Raw genomic sequence first — 16728 nt, forward strand, 5'->3', positions numbered from 1 at the left:
TCTTGATTTTGTTTTGGGGGTGTACTAGAACATGCTCTCATGCTTGGTGGTTCGAAAATTCGCATTATTTTTCACATAATTTACATTATTAAGATACCTTTCTCCCCTGCCTGGCACAAACGGCTCAATTAGTTCCGGGTTTGATGAAGGCCCGATGTTCTCGAGTGCACTCATTCAATCCCACAATGCGCCGCAAAAATGAGTGTACAACTGATGCATGCTCAACTGCTAGAGAATACCCATAATGCACTGTGAGAGTCACGCCCGAATGAATTCCCGCGTCTCGCCAGAAGATGGCGCCCGCAGCTGAATAATCAAACCATTCATATTACAATGCGCTCATCCATGGCGTACAGCATAATACAACACAGGTATAAATTCATTGTAAATTGATTATTAAATTGTTTAATTAGGGTTTGTACATATTTTCCGTGACAGAGTTCAAGATAAATCCTTTAATCTTACTACTGGAGCTGCTAGTTTGCCAGTTTCAAATGATTATTAAACCGCAAGCACCAACTATGCAAAAGCGGCAGTCCTTCCGGTGCACTCAGTGTCCGAATTCACTCACTCGTTTTCATTCACTCCTTAGTGAACTGAATTAGTGACCTAATGTAGGGAATAGTGAATGAGTGTATAGGGGGCGATTTCGGACACAGCCCAAGTTCCGTCTGCTCCGGTATAGTTAAGGATGCCGTCACTATTGCCATATCAATTTGAGCCGGATTCAGACCCCGAGAATATTGAACAAGAGGATCAGAACCTTTGCATGCACGGATATGGAGGACATGGCGAAAACTTGACGCTACAGCAGCTCTTCTTCTTCTTGGTTTTCTCTGATGCACTAACTCTGCAGCAGCACTTCTTCTTCGCCGTCGTCGTCTTGTCTGATGCACTCAACCAAGCGTTCTAACCACGACCTCGCCTCTCCCCACCCCCCAACCATTTTTTAATGATATTCTAATGGGCCGCTTTGTGACATCACAAAACCCGGAAAACAATGCTGTAGTCCAAACGAGCCGTTCGTTGTAGTTCTTGAAAAGGGATTTAAAAAAAATGAAATATCTCCCTTTGGAGTGGACTTTGAGATTTGTTACTTTGTAGATGTTTTTTTATGCCCAAACATACACACTACACACTGACTAAAATTCAAAAAGTGAAAAAGCATAATAGGACCCCTTTAATAGTATTATATTTGGCTGGGGTTTGCTCCCATTTAGACATATTTAGTCATGCTGGAAAAGAAAAGACCCCCCCTATACATTTTCTGTATGCTAACAGAAAAGTCAGTTCATTGTATAATATTAAATCACCTGACTTTGTTTCCTGCTTTAAGCAACAATTCTCTGATAATATTTCACAGATTTTTTTTTTTTTTTTAAGAAGTATGATTTTATTTCCTTTCTCCTCTAGGTGATTCCAGGACAAATGAACAGGAGAAAAACTTACTAAACCGAAGGGGCAGCACCAATGCCTTGCACTCAGTCCATGACAGACTGGCAGTGGAGTTTTACTTAGCCTCTGATGCTAGGTAACACACATATTACATTGTAGAATCTTGAGCATTCGGCAGTGTAATATTAACATTAGCATTATTGTTTCTCATTAAGAAACCTAAAGATTGCAGATGTCCAGGTTAAACGGTTCATACCAGTTACTAACTGAAATGGACATAAAACTGAATAAATATGTCAGCTCAGCAGTGCACCCTGCTGGCCACATAACCTCATTACACATGTGATTGTGATAGTAAAACTAAAATACGTGTTTACTTTTATTTTTCTCTCTCAGTGCCATCATTGAGCACACCAACAAGGTGATTTATCTAGAGGACGATGATGTCGCCGTGGTGATGGAGGGGAAGTTGTATGTGCACCGTATTAAGCGTAAAGCAGGCGAAGACCCCGTCCGTGTCATTCAGACCCTACAGATGGAGCTCCAGCAGATCATGAAAGGTCCCAGATCACACTAACACCATCGAAACAACATCCAAAGGGATAGTTCTCCCAAAAATGAAAATTTCATTTACTCACCCTCATGTTGTTCCAAACTTGTATGAATTTCTTTCTTCTGTTGAACACAAATAAAGATATTTTGAAGAATGTTGGTTAATGGCTACAGTTGCTGGTAGCCATTGACTTGCATAGTATTTTTTATTTTTATTTTCCATACTATGGAGATTAATGGCTATCAGCAACTGTTTGGTTACAAACATTCTTCAAAATATCTTTTGGAACAGCTTGGGGGTGAGTAAATGATGACAGAATTTAAATTTTTGGAATTTTTAGAAACCGCCTGACCACTGAGAATTTATTAGTAAATAATAGAAAATTAAAACTGAAGAATGAAATAAAGTATAAAATACAATTTTAAAAAACAACTTCAATATTTCATTTAAAATATGTACATATAAGTCTTTGCATTTCCTTGGAATCAAGCCCATGACCTTGGTGTTGCAGGCACTATGCTCTACGTTTCTGAACGGTTTTGACAGATTGTTTTTTGTTCAGATAAAAATGTATTCTGACACCGTGTACTAAGTAATGTACCAAACCCATTTGCTGTTAGTTTGGCAGTGGAACTCAAAAGGACAATTTTGGAAAAGTTCCAGTCATATTGGCGTCTCTGCATCAGTTCTTTCAATTTTTATCTGCAAGGTCTTTGGTTTGATAATAATGACTTTTCATGCCAAATGTCACCTTGACTTTTGTACAGTAGTTCAGTAGGCAAAGTTTTGTTTTTGTGCTCACACTGTTTAATACCTTTAGGTAACTTCAAGGCTTTCATGCAGAAGGAGATCTTTGAGCAGCCTGAATCTGTCGTCAACACCATGAGAGGCAGAATCTGTTTTGACAGCAACACAGGTACAACATGACCTTCCACTTTGCCAGAACATCCATGTGAAATTAAATTAGGCTACATCTTTTGTAGCGCAACCCTGAAAGTGCAGCTTCATTTGATACTGCAAAATTAGAGCCATTCTTAAAGGGATAGTTCCTCCAAAAATGAAAATTTGCTGTTAATTTACTAGGTGACTTTTTTTTCTTCATTAAAACATTAAAAACATTTTTTTGCTGAAACTATGGTCCTTGGTGATTAAAAATAAAAAATAAAAAAATACATGGACCCCGTAACTTTGAGAGTCAACACAAAACTAATAGAGGCAACACAAAATTAATACTCATGGCTCCTGACAATATATTGACATCTTATGAAGAGAAACAATCAGTCTATGCAAGAAACTGAACATTATTTGCAAAAAAAGAATCTTAAGCCTTGTTCAGACTGTCAGCCTAAATCTGATTAGGTAGTCTGAACGGCAACGAACTACATGAAATCCCATTTGTGCAAATCCGTTTTGAGCTACATTCGTATGTGGTTTGGAATCCTATTCAAATCGCATTCCTGGAAATCCGTTTCAGTCTGACCGCTCGGATCGGATTTAGCGTAGCTTTTCACGTTCTCACGCCACGTAAAACGTAAACACGTCAGACGTTTTTGTAGAAAATATAATAAATGCCTTTGCAGAAACAAGCTTGTGTTGTTGCGAAATTTAATTCAAGTGGAAAAAGACAATATACTGCTAGTATACTCACCTCTTTGAGTGTTGAAACGAGTAGAAATGTCAGCACGGAATAAAGTCGCACATTCCAGCTTCCTGCGTTTCTGATGCTGCCTCATAAGATGAAATCCATAATAATAATAATAATAATCCAGCGTGATGGCAACATGTTGCCATGTCGTAAGACAACATCTGTATTGCAAACTGAATTGCTGTTGTTGTTTTTAGCGTAGGCATAACAACGCAATGGCATTGCCATAGAAACCAACGCACATTCAGTAAAACGAAAGAGCGCTTATGGACACACAAATCGGATTTGAACAGTTGCGATACACAGTGTGGACAGTCAGTCGTCTAGATCGGATTCCATCCGGATATGCACAAAATTAGATTTGGGCTGACAGTCTGAACGAGGCTTTATAACCAGATAATTTGAGGCCAATTTCATTTGTGTGCACAGTTATTCTTGGTGGCCTGTCTGACCATCTGAAGGAGATCAAGAGATGCAGACGCTTGATCTTGATTGGCTGTGGAACCAGTTACCATGCAGGAGTGGCAGTATGTTTTTGCATTTTTTTGTCTGGAACATAACAGAGAATAATTTACTGCTTTAAAGATGAAAATGATGGAAGAATGAGATGTTTTTTTGCATATGTGTTTGCTATGTGTTATCCATTTTCATTGCAAGGCTCTTTGGAAAACCTTATTCTGGCTAAGAGTGACATTGAACAGTTTTTTATTTTGTACTGTAAATTGACTGGTGAACTGTATATTTGATTGTCATGCATGGCAACATACCGATTTCGTATTGAAGGACTTCAGCATTATTTCACTGACCAGCTGACTGTACGTTTTCCCTGACTTGAGCTCATGATCACAGCATTATCTCTGATTTTCTGCGCAGACACGTCAGATCCTTGAAGAGTTGACTGAGCTTCCTGTTATGATCGAGTTGGCCAGTGATTTCCTAGACCGCATCACACCCGTTTTCAGAGATGATGTCTGTTTCTTCATCAGCCAGTCGGGTAAAGTTCAGCTCTTTACCGTCAGTCTCATGATTTTTATTCAGGAAAGCATTGATAATAATAACCTTTGAACTGATATGGCACTGAATTACACAATGATAAGTGCATGAGGTGATATAATCTCCAGATACCCAGATGGCCACACGACAGAAACAAACAAATTAAAAAAACAGATATCTCAGTTGTTTCTCACCAATGAGAATCAATGTTTTTTCTCCTAAGAAAAAAAGAGTACATTCATTTCTTTAGAGGTCTCAAGATGTCTAAAACTTTGCTCAGATTTTTCAGGATGTCAAATTCTGCGCTCAAAAGTCAGACTTGAATATGAATGCTAACATTTCTGAGGACTCCTAAAACTTGATTTTATTTAGTAGAGTAAAATACTGTTACTGGTGCAGCAGGTTTTTTGGTTGATGACACTAACACATGCATGTCAATGCTACTGAAAAAGTTGTTTGCTTTATATATTGATAATTTCTTTCAATCAGGTGAGACGGCAGACACTCTGATGGCATTACGCTACTGTAAGCAGCGCGGGGCACTGACTGTGGGAGTCACCAACACTGTTGGCAGCTCCATCTGCAGGGAGACCGACTGTGGAGTTCACATCAATGCTGGGCCTGAGGTTGGAGTTGCCAGCACTAAGGTACTATAGAGCCCAATGAAAATTAACATTTTGGCTTAATAATAACAAATATAAATAAAGAATGTATATTATATTGTATGTTATGTTATGTTATGTTATGTTATGTTATGTTATGTTGTTTGTCTCTCCCCCTGTCCTTTGTATGAGTGTGTGTGTGTGTGTGTGTGCAAATTTCATATTAATTGTGTCTTCTGATTATCTGCAGGCCTACACTAGTCAGTTTGTGTCTCTGATCATGTTTGCCCTGATGCTGAGTGAAGACAGGCTTTCAATGCAGCAGAGAAGACTGGAGATCATCAACGGCCTCAAAAAACTGCCAGGTGGGTATTTTACATAATTGTGTATTTTTTGCAGTAGTTCAAATGTGCTTTGAGATAAGATTAACTTTGACATTGCCTTCCATTCAGAGCTGATCAAGGAAGTTCTGGCTCTTGATGACCAAATCAAAAGCATTGCAGATGAGCTCCACCATCAGAGGTCTCTATTAGTCATGGGTCGAGGCTACAACTACGCCACCTGCCTAGAGGGGGCTCTGGTGAGTATGATGCAGGATATAGCTGGAGGAATATAACTGATCATATATTGAGAAGCGTGGTGTAGTCAATCACATTTTCTTGGTCTTTGTACCCTGTAGAAAATTAAAGAGATCACGTACATGCATTCAGAGGGCATTATGGCTGGAGAGTTGAAGCACGGCCCATTGGCGTTGATTGACAAGCATATGCCTGTCATCATGATCATCATGAGAGATGCTTGCTACAAAAAGTGCCACAATGCCTTGCAACAGATCACAGCCAGACAGGTAACAATTATAATGTGTTAAAACCGTCCACCAGTAATATATGCTACTGTTAAAAACTTTGGCAAAGCTGAATTTTCAGCATCATTACGCCAGTCTTCAGTGTCACATGATCCTTTACAAATTATTATAATATGCTGATTTGATGCTCAAGAAACATTTCTTATATTATCAATTTTGAAAACAGTTGTGCTGCTTAATATTTTTGTGGAAATTGTGATTTAGGTTTTCTAATCTTTGATGAATAGAAAGTGAAATTTGAAATAGATTTGTTTGTAGCATTATGTCTTTACTGTCACTTTTGATAGATTTAATGCATCTTTGCTGAATAGAAGTATCAATTTCCTTAAAAACAATCTGAAATATGTCCAATCATTCAACACTTTATGATGACTAATATCTTGTCTATATCTTTTAGGGCCGCCCCATCATCCTATGTTGCCAGGACGACCCAGAGATCAGTAAAATGGCATATAAGACCATTGAACTGCCTCAAACAGTGGACTGTCTGCAGGGCATCCTCAGTGTCATTCCACTGCAGCTCATATCCTTCCATCTGGCTGTTCTCAGAGGATATGATGTACGTTTTACCTTTCCATTATTCATTTATTAAAAAGTTTATAATAAAAAAAACTGCTTAAGGCGGTGTCCCACTAAAGGCCTCGATATACTTCAAGCGAAATCGAAGAACGAACTGATGTGACGTCATTTCGAACAAATTCCGGCCAAAGCGAAGTTCGTTTTGTGTTCGTTTTGGGAGTTCGAAATGGCTTGCCAAAGCGAACCTTCCGGAAAAGTTCGTTCCGGCGGCCAAACACCATCGTGCTACCATTGGTCCGTGATGATTACGTCATAGGAGGTGTGCACTGAGGCTCCGCCTTCTTTCACGCGGAACTCTTCTCTGGGTTCATTTCATCTGTCAAGTCCTTGGAGGTGAGATGTCCGCGCAGTGCAGAGCCGCTTTATAGTAGCAAATTAAGTTTTGCTTTTGATGAAATGAGCCACTGACACTGTTTTTCATGTTTAATACTGCTGATTGCTTTTAAGCAATATATTGAATAAAGTGCCATGTAAATACACGTGACATGACTAATTTGCAGAGCTCGTGCAAGCATACCCATGTTGCTATGAACAGATGCTTTTTTATAAAAAATGCTTGCTGTTCTCTCCATTTTTGTTGTTTTTATTTTGTTACTGAGAGGAAAGCGGTCAGCACATATTTACATATTAATTTAAACGTTGCTTTCATCAGAGTGGGCAGCGTCGGGATGTTCGATAACAGTATACCGCTGCTCACGTATTTCGAACTTCGTTTTACCCCTAAACGAAGAACGAAAAAGAACTTCGTTTTGAGTATATCGGGGCCTTAATTGGCTTAAAACAACTAATTTTGGAAAGAATATCCGAAGTATGCAGAAGTACAGTCTGCAGTTTTCACAAAAGCCCTGGAGCTGTCAAAAGTCTGCGGAATGATATGTTTTACATCGGCTGAATCAGAAATCGCCCCCTATACCCTCATTCACTATTCCCTACATTAGGTCACTAATTCAGGAGTGAATGAAAACGAGTGAGTGAATTCGGACACTCGAGTGCACTGGAAGGACTGTCGCTTTTGCATAGTTGGTGCTTGCTGTTTAATAATCATTTGAAACTGGCAAACTAGCAGCTCCAGTAGTACGATTAAAGGATTTATCTTGAACTCTGTCACGGCAATTATGTATAAACCCTAATTAAACAATTTAATAATCAATTTACAATTAATTTATACCTGTGTTGTATTATGCTGTACGCCACGGATGAGCACGTTGTAATATGAACGGATTGATTATTCAGCTGTGGGCGCCATCTTCTGGCATGACGCGGGAATTCATTCGGCGCGTGACTCTCACAGTGCATTATGGGTATTCTCTATCCGTTGAGCATGCACCAGTTGTACACTCATTTTTGCGGTGCATTGTGGGATTGAATGAGTGCACTCGAGAACATCCACTATGGTTTCGGACACCACTAAAAATGGCTGTCCCCTCAAATAGTGCCCTATATAAGGGTATAGGGGGTGATTTTGGATACAGCCATCGTCCAGTGGACTTTTGCTGACAAATAAACAGGGATGTCTTGATGCAGATCACACGGAGAAGAAGTACACATTGTTAATTTACATATACTACTACCGACATTGTAACAATACAAAGCTGGTTGAAAACGACAAACCTACCCATATATATTGTAGATAACTATATATAATAGTTATAAAACAGTTATAAGTTGTGCTTGATAGCATTAGTTAATGCACTGTGAGCTAACATGAACTAACTATGAACACCTGTATTTTCATTAACTAACATGAACAAAGATTAATAAATACTGTAATAAATGTATTGTTCATTGTTTGTTCATGTTAGTTAACACATTAACTAACATTAACTAATGGAACCTTATTGTAAAGTGTTACCGGAAAAAATTAGTATTACATGATTTGCTCACTAATGAATCCTCTGCAGTGAATGGGTGCCGTCAGAATAAGAGTTCAAACAGCTAATAAAAATGTTATGATAATTATTCCATGAACTATAAACTTTTTTAAATAGTATTTTGCAACGAATTCTTATGTAATTAGAATAATAACCGCGATCGCGATTAATCGCATCAAAAAAAAAAAAATTTGTTTACAAAATATATTATTTATTATTTATTATATATAAATACACAAACATACATGTATATATTTAAAAAAATATTCCATGCATTTCCATGTATATATTTATATTAATATAACTGATATTATATTTAAATATGTTAAATGTATAAACATAAAAAAAATTTCTTAAATATATACATGCATGTGTGTGTATTTATATATACATAATAAATATACACAGTACACACACATATATTATGTAAACACACATATATTATATAAACAAAAACTTTTATTTTGGATGCAATTAATCGTGATTAATTTTTATTAATTTGGCACTTTGCAGTACCATTTAAAATAAACTACTGTAGGCAAAACAATCAATACAAAACAGATTTACTTTTGAATCTTTAATGTTCATTTTTATTACACATGATTTGTTTGATTCTCATCAGGTGGACTGCCCAAGAAACCTGGCCAAATCTGTGACCGTCGAGTAACTCCTCCCAGGAAATGTGAACTAATCGAAGTTGAAGAGGAGAATACTGACCACCAAAGTGCAATTACCAGTGTGTGTGTTTACGTGTGTTTGCATCTGTGTGAATGTGGGAGTGTGGGTATTTATGAATTATGATCAAATCCCTAAAGTCCAAGTGCCTCAACATCCAAGTGCAAATGAAGGGAACCCTAAACTGTGCCTTACAGCCTTTTCTCTCAGCTCTTAACCGAGCCTGAAGGATAACAACTAAGTCAAAAGTTTACCTCTGAAAAAAAACGAAGTGCAATACATTAATCTGCACAATTAATCTGCGTGTCCAAGAAACTTGCCACCAATCACAGTCAGGGACCAAAGATCATAGTTATGTTGAGTGGGTAAGGAAGTGATGCGTAGATGTGGAAGCACATGGATGTGTAAGTATGAATTGTTTTTAAAATGAAGTTCTATTACCTATCGTTTGTAATGCTAGGAAACACTATTTGTCATTATTGTTATTACATTGCACACATTTCTCTGTACTACAGAAAATTATGCCAAATATTCAGCTGGAGCTAGCAAGTGTTAATCACATGAACTTACATACAGCGTTCAATTATCTTAGCGAAACTATAATAACTGGGTTCCACTGGAAATTTTACTGTACTGTTAGAGTTTACTTTGACTGTGAAGCACTCATTGTTGGAACAATCATTGTGTTATTAGACATGCATTTAAACTTTTTTTTAATGAATGATTTCAATGATTGATATTTGTAAATCTATATTTTGTGCCGAAATGAGATTTCAAACCCTCAGCATAACTTTTTTTTTCTTACTGGGACAAAATTCTTTGTGACTTTTCCTGGTTGGTTTAAACCATCATTTCCATGGTATGCATTTCCCTAGTTGTCATATACATCCTTTAAAATCAGTTTTAAAATCATATTTTTAAAGTTATGGGTTGAGGGTTATAGCATGAAGAGCAGCTATGAATAAAAAAAATCACTTTATATTTCTTATTAATTGTTAGTAAATAAAATAATAAAATGAAGTACAACCAGCAACAGTGTCAGTAACTTTAATCATTCCATATGATTTTATTGTCATTTATTTATTTACCCATTAATTTCTCTACAGATGGTATAGTAATCTTATGATTTTGATAATAGATCTGCAGTGGCCTTGAAAGATTTGTAAACAAAAAAAAGTAATAAATACTATGGAATAAAACCGACAAGAGCCAAAACAAGGATAGTTTTCAGAGCTGTTGTATAGACGGCACATAGGCACTTAAAATGACAGAAACATTACGGATTGGTTGTCCATTTTTAACAGGCCACTGATTTTCACACCATTGTTTTTGGCTTACTTTAATACATATAATCTGCTCACACTGCCATCTGCTTGTTAAAATGAGCTCAGCTGATTCTTTCTGGAGTTTTACTGGTTGGACGACCGTTATTTGCCATGATGTGTTTAATTTGGCAGTAAGAAGGACCAAATCAGGAAAAATTTGTCAGTTAATTAACTGAAAATACTAATTAAACAGATGCACAAATAACAATCAGAATGAATATTTTATATAGTATTCAGTTTGAATAAATGTAAACACACTAAGCATATGAGGTGGGTTAGAAGTGCTATATCATTTCTATGAAAGAATTATGAGTGCCAAAGTCACATTGTGATAATCATTATTCTACTGAGGTACAATAGTCTAGCCAAGCATGAGTTAAGATCTGACACTCAATACCTGATGGTAATATAGCTTATTTATCTGAAGTCCAGATACTTTATCTACAATTTCAGACATTGTTATTGGGAAACTAAAAAAATAAACAAGTGCCCATTTATACATTTGTTATTAGTATTTTTGCAGCCTTTTAAAGGTCATATATAATACACTGAACAAAATTATAAACGCAACACTTTTGTTTTTGCCCCCATTTTTCATGAGCTGAACTCAAAGATCTAAGACTTTTTCTATGTACACAAAAGGCCTATTTCTCTCAAATATTGTTCACAAATCTGTCTAAATCTGTGTTAGTGAGCACTTCTCCTCTAACACTTTTATTCTGCAAGGATGTAATAAATCGAACAAAAGTAAGAGTCAAAGCATTTATAATGTTTCAAATAAATGCTGTTATTTTGAATGTTTCTATTCAACAAGGAATCCTGAAAAAAAAATTATCAGTTTCCACAAAAATATGAAACAGCACAACTGTTTTCAACATTGATATTAACAAGAAATGTTTCTTGAGCACCAAATCAACATATTAGAATGATTACTGAAGGATCATGTGACACTGAAGAAGGGAGAAATGGCTGCTGAAAATTCAGTTTTGCCATCACAGAAACAAACATATTTTAAATTCTAATCATAACACAATATTTCTGTATTTGTATACAATAATATCTGTATCACTGTATTTTGATCAGATAAATGCAGGACTTATTCTACATGAGGCAAGATTAATTTCAGTGTCTTTAGATGGCATGAGAAACATAAAACTTGTCAAACGTCTTCACTCTGCCCAGTTGTTGTGGTGGGATCTCTCACTTTCCTGAGCAGTAAATCTCCAGTCAGCTGCACAAACTGTTGCAACCTTTTGTGACATACAGTACTGTATTTGTTCATTGACCAGAGTGATACATGGATAGCCCATACATAAAGCACATGCAAATACATGGACATTTCTCTTAGTTATCCTGGGTTCAATTATGATTCAAGAGCACTTGGAAGAGCTCAGTATATTTAAAAGGATTATAACACCGGAGGGAAACCGCATCACTGGGATGGTGGTTAAGCTCCCCAATCTCCCTTATCACTCTATACAGAGAACCACTTACAAATACAATTCAACAGTGTTCATTATTGTCACTCAGAAGGTCACTGAGCAATAAAAGGTCATTTAGCAGTCTAGCGGCGTCCACTCTTTTAAAGGTAAATCCATGCTTCTCCGTTGAGGTCAGTACTTACTTGTTGAGGTCAACATCTGCATCACAAACAGTGATGTTATGGATCCAAAGCAAAAACAGAACAAAACCCAGTGATATGAGGTATGTATTAGGAAACACTTGGCATCTCCACCTTTTGCATTCGGAGACCATAAAATACACCTAAAGATTTTACAAAATTTAAGCTATTACGAACTGTAAGTTTAATACTATTATTAGCTAGATTTTGATGGCTGCAACACACTCCAAAAGAGTTTGAGACAGAGGCAAAAATAAAAGTGAAATGTTATAGAATATCCCAATTAAACTGTTTTGAAACCGTTCACAGTAAGCAGGTGAACTGGTAATAGGTGAGGGTATCATGTTTGGGTATAAAAGGAGCATCTCAGTCTTTGCAAGCAAAGCTGGATTATGGCTCATCACTTTGTGCCACATTTCATGAGAAGTGTCAAACAAATCAAAAATTCAATTTCTCAATGCAAAATCACCAACTACCATATTTCACCAACTACCATACATATTGTGAAAAGATTCAGGGAATCCAGAGAAATCTCAGTCTGTGTTGGGCAAGGCAGGAAACCTCAGTTGAATGTGTGTGAGCCGTCATGCTGCGTGTTAAATATAGCCACATGGGCTCAGGAGTACTTTGGAAAAACGCTGTCACTTAACAAAGTCTGTCGCTGCATCAATAAATGCAACTTGAATCTCTGTTACTCTAAGAGAAAGCTATACATCAATTCTATGCAGTGATGCCGCAGGCTTTTCTGGGCCCGAGCTCATCTCAGAAAGTCAAAAAGACAGTGGAAATGTGTGCTGTGGTCAGATGAGTCCACATTTCAACTTGTCTCTGGGAAAAATGGACGTCAAGTTCTCAGTCCCAAAAACCAAAGGGACCATCCAGAATTTCATCAGCGACAGATGCAAAGGCAAACGTCTGTCATGGTATGGGGGTGCAGCAGAGTAAACGGCATGGGTGACTGGAATATGTGCTAAGGTACCATTGGCATGGAGGCATATAATGGGATTGTACAGAGACATATACTGCTATCAAGATGAAGTCTTTCATGGGAAGTCCATGGTTATTAGATCAAGATTCTTCATGTGCTACAACAGCATGGTTTCATGGACACAGAGGGAATGTGCTAGATCTGTCTCCTATTGAAAATGTATGACCAGTCATGAAAAGAAGAATCAGACAACAATGATCACAGACTGCTGAGCATCTGAAGTCTTGTATCATGTGGACAAAAATGTTGCTTGCAAAACTTTAAAAAGTTGTATACAAATAAACACTGTAATTAAAAGGAAGGTTGATGTGCCACAATGGTAAACATGCCTCTGCCCCAACTTTTTTTTTTTTTTGGGAGTGTGTTACAGCCATCACATTAAAAATGTGCTTATATTTACAAAATAAAATTAAGTTGGAAATTTTTTTTTGTACTTTAGTCAGTTAAATAAAGGTAAAAGAGAATGAACAAACAACATATTCTTGATTTTATGGCATTTCACAAAATGTCCCAACTTTTCTGGAATTGGAGTTGTAATTACTGTCAGACTTTCAAAATCCTTCATCACTTGAATTAAGATTCTAATAATTTAATTTTAAATCACCGCCACCACAAAATCAGACTGAGATCATTCTGAGGTTAAATACAGATGATACTGTGATTTTATGATACTGTTGACTATGATACTGTTTTTGAAATCAAATCTTTGCATATGGAAACATTGCATCTAACAATGCCTTGGAAAAATAAAACGGTTCATCTTAAAAAATAAAGCATATACATAAACCCAAAATTAAATAAAAGTTATAGAATAAGCATGTGTCCTATTCTCTGAACTAAATTCCTGAGACATTGTCTCATATTTTAGAGCAGTCACTGCAGTTAATGAAATCTGTATATGTGTGTGTGTGTGTGTGTGAATAAAATTCAGATGTAACCCCCTTTGTAATCGTTAACATTTTCATAAGTAACTGTAATTTAATTACACATTTTTTTCTCAGTAACTGTAACTGATTACAATTACATTGTAATTGAATTACATAACTCTGTTACATGTAACTAGTTACTCCCCAACATTGTTGGCAATGTCTGTTGAAGTTTAAGCATTAAGGCACTAACTGATATGACTGGATTAAGATTCAAACATCTTAATATCAGCCTGTGATTAAATTATACAAATATTCCATTAACAACATTATAATCTACTGTATTTTAATATGAGCTAGCAAATTTTTTCAGTTGAGAAACACAATTTGTGTCTTGCCATTGCCTTATAAATACCAAATAAATAAATAAAATGTAATGTAAATAAACATTATGAAGCACTTTCAACAAATAGGGTATAAAATAAGACCTGTCAGGGAAAAGACCTTCAAATCAAATCAAAATAGTCAAATAGTCAAAATATCAAAAAGTACAAATTAAACAAGATATCACTCCAAACAAGGATGGTCCTTTATTAAAGGTTCTTTACACACAGTAACAGTTCTAAGAATCATATCATTATGCTAAAATGGTGTTTTGTGTTAGAGATTCAGCTAATAACTATAGAGCACTGCCATTTTTTCTACAATCCCCGATGAAAATAAAAAGAAAGGAAGAAAGAAAGAAAGAAAGACAACTAATTCGGTCTTGCTGTGAGTTTAATTTTTTATTAATTTTTTTTTTTTAATGTAAACCCTATAAGACCAGTGAGATAGAGGGATAAAAACAAGTACTGAATTAAACATGAAAATTTGAAATAGAAAAACTTTTTTTTTTTTTAATACTCCAATAATCTGTTTTATTTACAGCATTACAACATTTTTAAGAAGTGTTTTGTTTTAAATGCTAGATGCAGTCAAGAACGTCAAGATTGGGTTAAAATCAGGACAAAATTCATAAGATTTAGCAAAATCTGTGCAAAATCCCTGTGTTACAAAACTGTTCAGAAGTCTCACAAAGTGTACGGTATTAATGGAATGCACCATGAACGCTATTACACAATGTTATCCAGCAATATTGTATTCTCTTTTTTCAAATGGAAAGAGCTCTGCTTAGGCTTTTGTTGTTTTTACGGAGATGTTTTACTCAGAACCAGGGATAGAGCGGACTCATGCATACAAATGCTCTCCAACAAAAAATATACCCTGCTCAAAGCTACATTATTGCCAATGAATAAAGAGAAGAAACTCATTCAAATTAAAGCAATATCAACAAAAAGTTTATATTTTAAGGAAAAAAATACACTGCACTGTTTAACATCAAAACTGTCTTACAACACAAGCTGAGGCCTGACTGTGCACTGAGCATACATGGCCAAGTAAGGAGAATGTTTGTGTTTTATTTGTCTTAGAGACACAATCTCAATTTGACTGGACACGGCACACTTTAATCCATCCAAACGAGGAGGCTAACCAGGGAGACACAGGTGGAGCAACTTAAACAATAATGAGGTAACAAGGTGGGCGGTGTCAGACAATAGACAGGAGAGAGCACATGGCACCAAACAAACACAACACAAGCCATGTGCTCACAGAAAAGTGTCATGTGGTGGCCATCATGGGCACACCCGCTGAAGACTGTGACAGTAAACTAGTAATTCTACACATTCTCAACTAATATGCTTTAAGCAGTGTATTAGTAGTTAGTTAGTATGCTACACTCTAAGAAAAGTCTGTAAAAATAAGGCACAATCTACTATGTTAATATGAAAGAATTTTCCGTAATGGTTTTTTACCTGCATTTTAAATTACGCATTGTGTTTTCGGGTTACAGGGTCACAATGGATGATGGATAATGGATAATGTCCTGAAAGATTTTCCATTTTTCTTACAGTATACTAACTGATCAACAATCGCAGGTACAAGCTACTAACAAAGTGTATCATAAATGAACAATTATTCAATTATCAAATTATTATTATTAAATTGAACAATTGCAAATAGCAGCTAACTCAATTCACGTGATGTGTGTACTGCTAGGCATCTGTGGTTTCCTCTTTTTGTGTAATTTGGATGGAAAATGTCTTTTTATTTTATTGTTTATCTTTTTATTTTATTGTCTTTTTATTTTTATTGTCTGAGTCACTTATCAAAAGATGCTAAAGGTTGCCAAATCAACTTTTAAAATTGCTAAATTTGTTGCTAGGTGCTTTTGGAAGAAAAAGTTGCTGGGATCGTCTGGAAAGTTGCTAAATTTAGCAACAAAATTGCTAAGTTGGCAACACTGCTTCCTGCAACTTTTCAGGCTGTATCAAAAAGTTACAACTTGACCTGACGAGTGCGCCATTACGTCATCCCTGCCCAGAGAGAGAGAGAGAGAGAGAGAGAGAGAGAGAGAGTCAGAGAGTCAGGATGTCACTTGGAGATGAGATGGCCACTTCACTTGTCTTAGGGTCCTTATTGTTCGGTAACAAGGTGGGCGGTGTCAGACAATAGACAGGAGAGAGCACATGGCACCAAACAAACACAACACAAGCCATGTGCTCACAGAAAAGTGTCATGTGGTGGCCATCATGGGCACACCCGCTGAAGACTGTGACAGTAAACTAGTAATTCTACACATTCTCAACTAATATGCTTTAAGCAGTGTATTAGTAGTTAGTTAGTATGCTACACTCTAAGAAAAGTCTGTA

General features: G+C 36.4%; 1 protein-coding gene across 1 annotated transcript in view; it reads left to right on the top strand.

The window, feature by feature from the left end:
- Positions 1 to 10939, top strand: part of LOC107749915 (glutamine--fructose-6-phosphate aminotransferase [isomerizing] 2-like) — a 24317-nt gene extending 13378 nt beyond the window's left edge. The window contains exons 9-19 of the mRNA XM_016565142.1: positions 1414 to 1531; positions 1792 to 1955; positions 2769 to 2864; positions 4023 to 4120; positions 4467 to 4587; positions 5076 to 5233; positions 5439 to 5553; positions 5641 to 5768; positions 5868 to 6035; positions 6451 to 6612; positions 9126 to 10939. Coding sequence (XP_016420628.1) covers positions 1414 to 1531; positions 1792 to 1955; positions 2769 to 2864; positions 4023 to 4120; positions 4467 to 4587; positions 5076 to 5233; positions 5439 to 5553; positions 5641 to 5768; positions 5868 to 6035; positions 6451 to 6612; positions 9126 to 9170 — 1373 coding nt within the window. The 3' untranslated portion in view covers positions 9171 to 10939. The remainder of the gene's footprint in view (positions 1 to 1413; positions 1532 to 1791; positions 1956 to 2768; positions 2865 to 4022; positions 4121 to 4466; positions 4588 to 5075; positions 5234 to 5438; positions 5554 to 5640; positions 5769 to 5867; positions 6036 to 6450; positions 6613 to 9125) is intronic.
- The last annotated feature ends 5789 nt before the right edge of the window (positions 10940 to 16728 follow it).

Source organism: Sinocyclocheilus rhinocerous, unplaced genomic scaffold (assembly GCF_001515625.1).
Source record: "Sinocyclocheilus rhinocerous isolate Xijiao unplaced genomic scaffold, SAMN03320098_v1.1 scaffold320, whole genome shotgun sequence".
NCBI lineage: Eukaryota > Metazoa > Chordata > Actinopteri > Cypriniformes > Cyprinidae > Sinocyclocheilus > Sinocyclocheilus rhinocerous.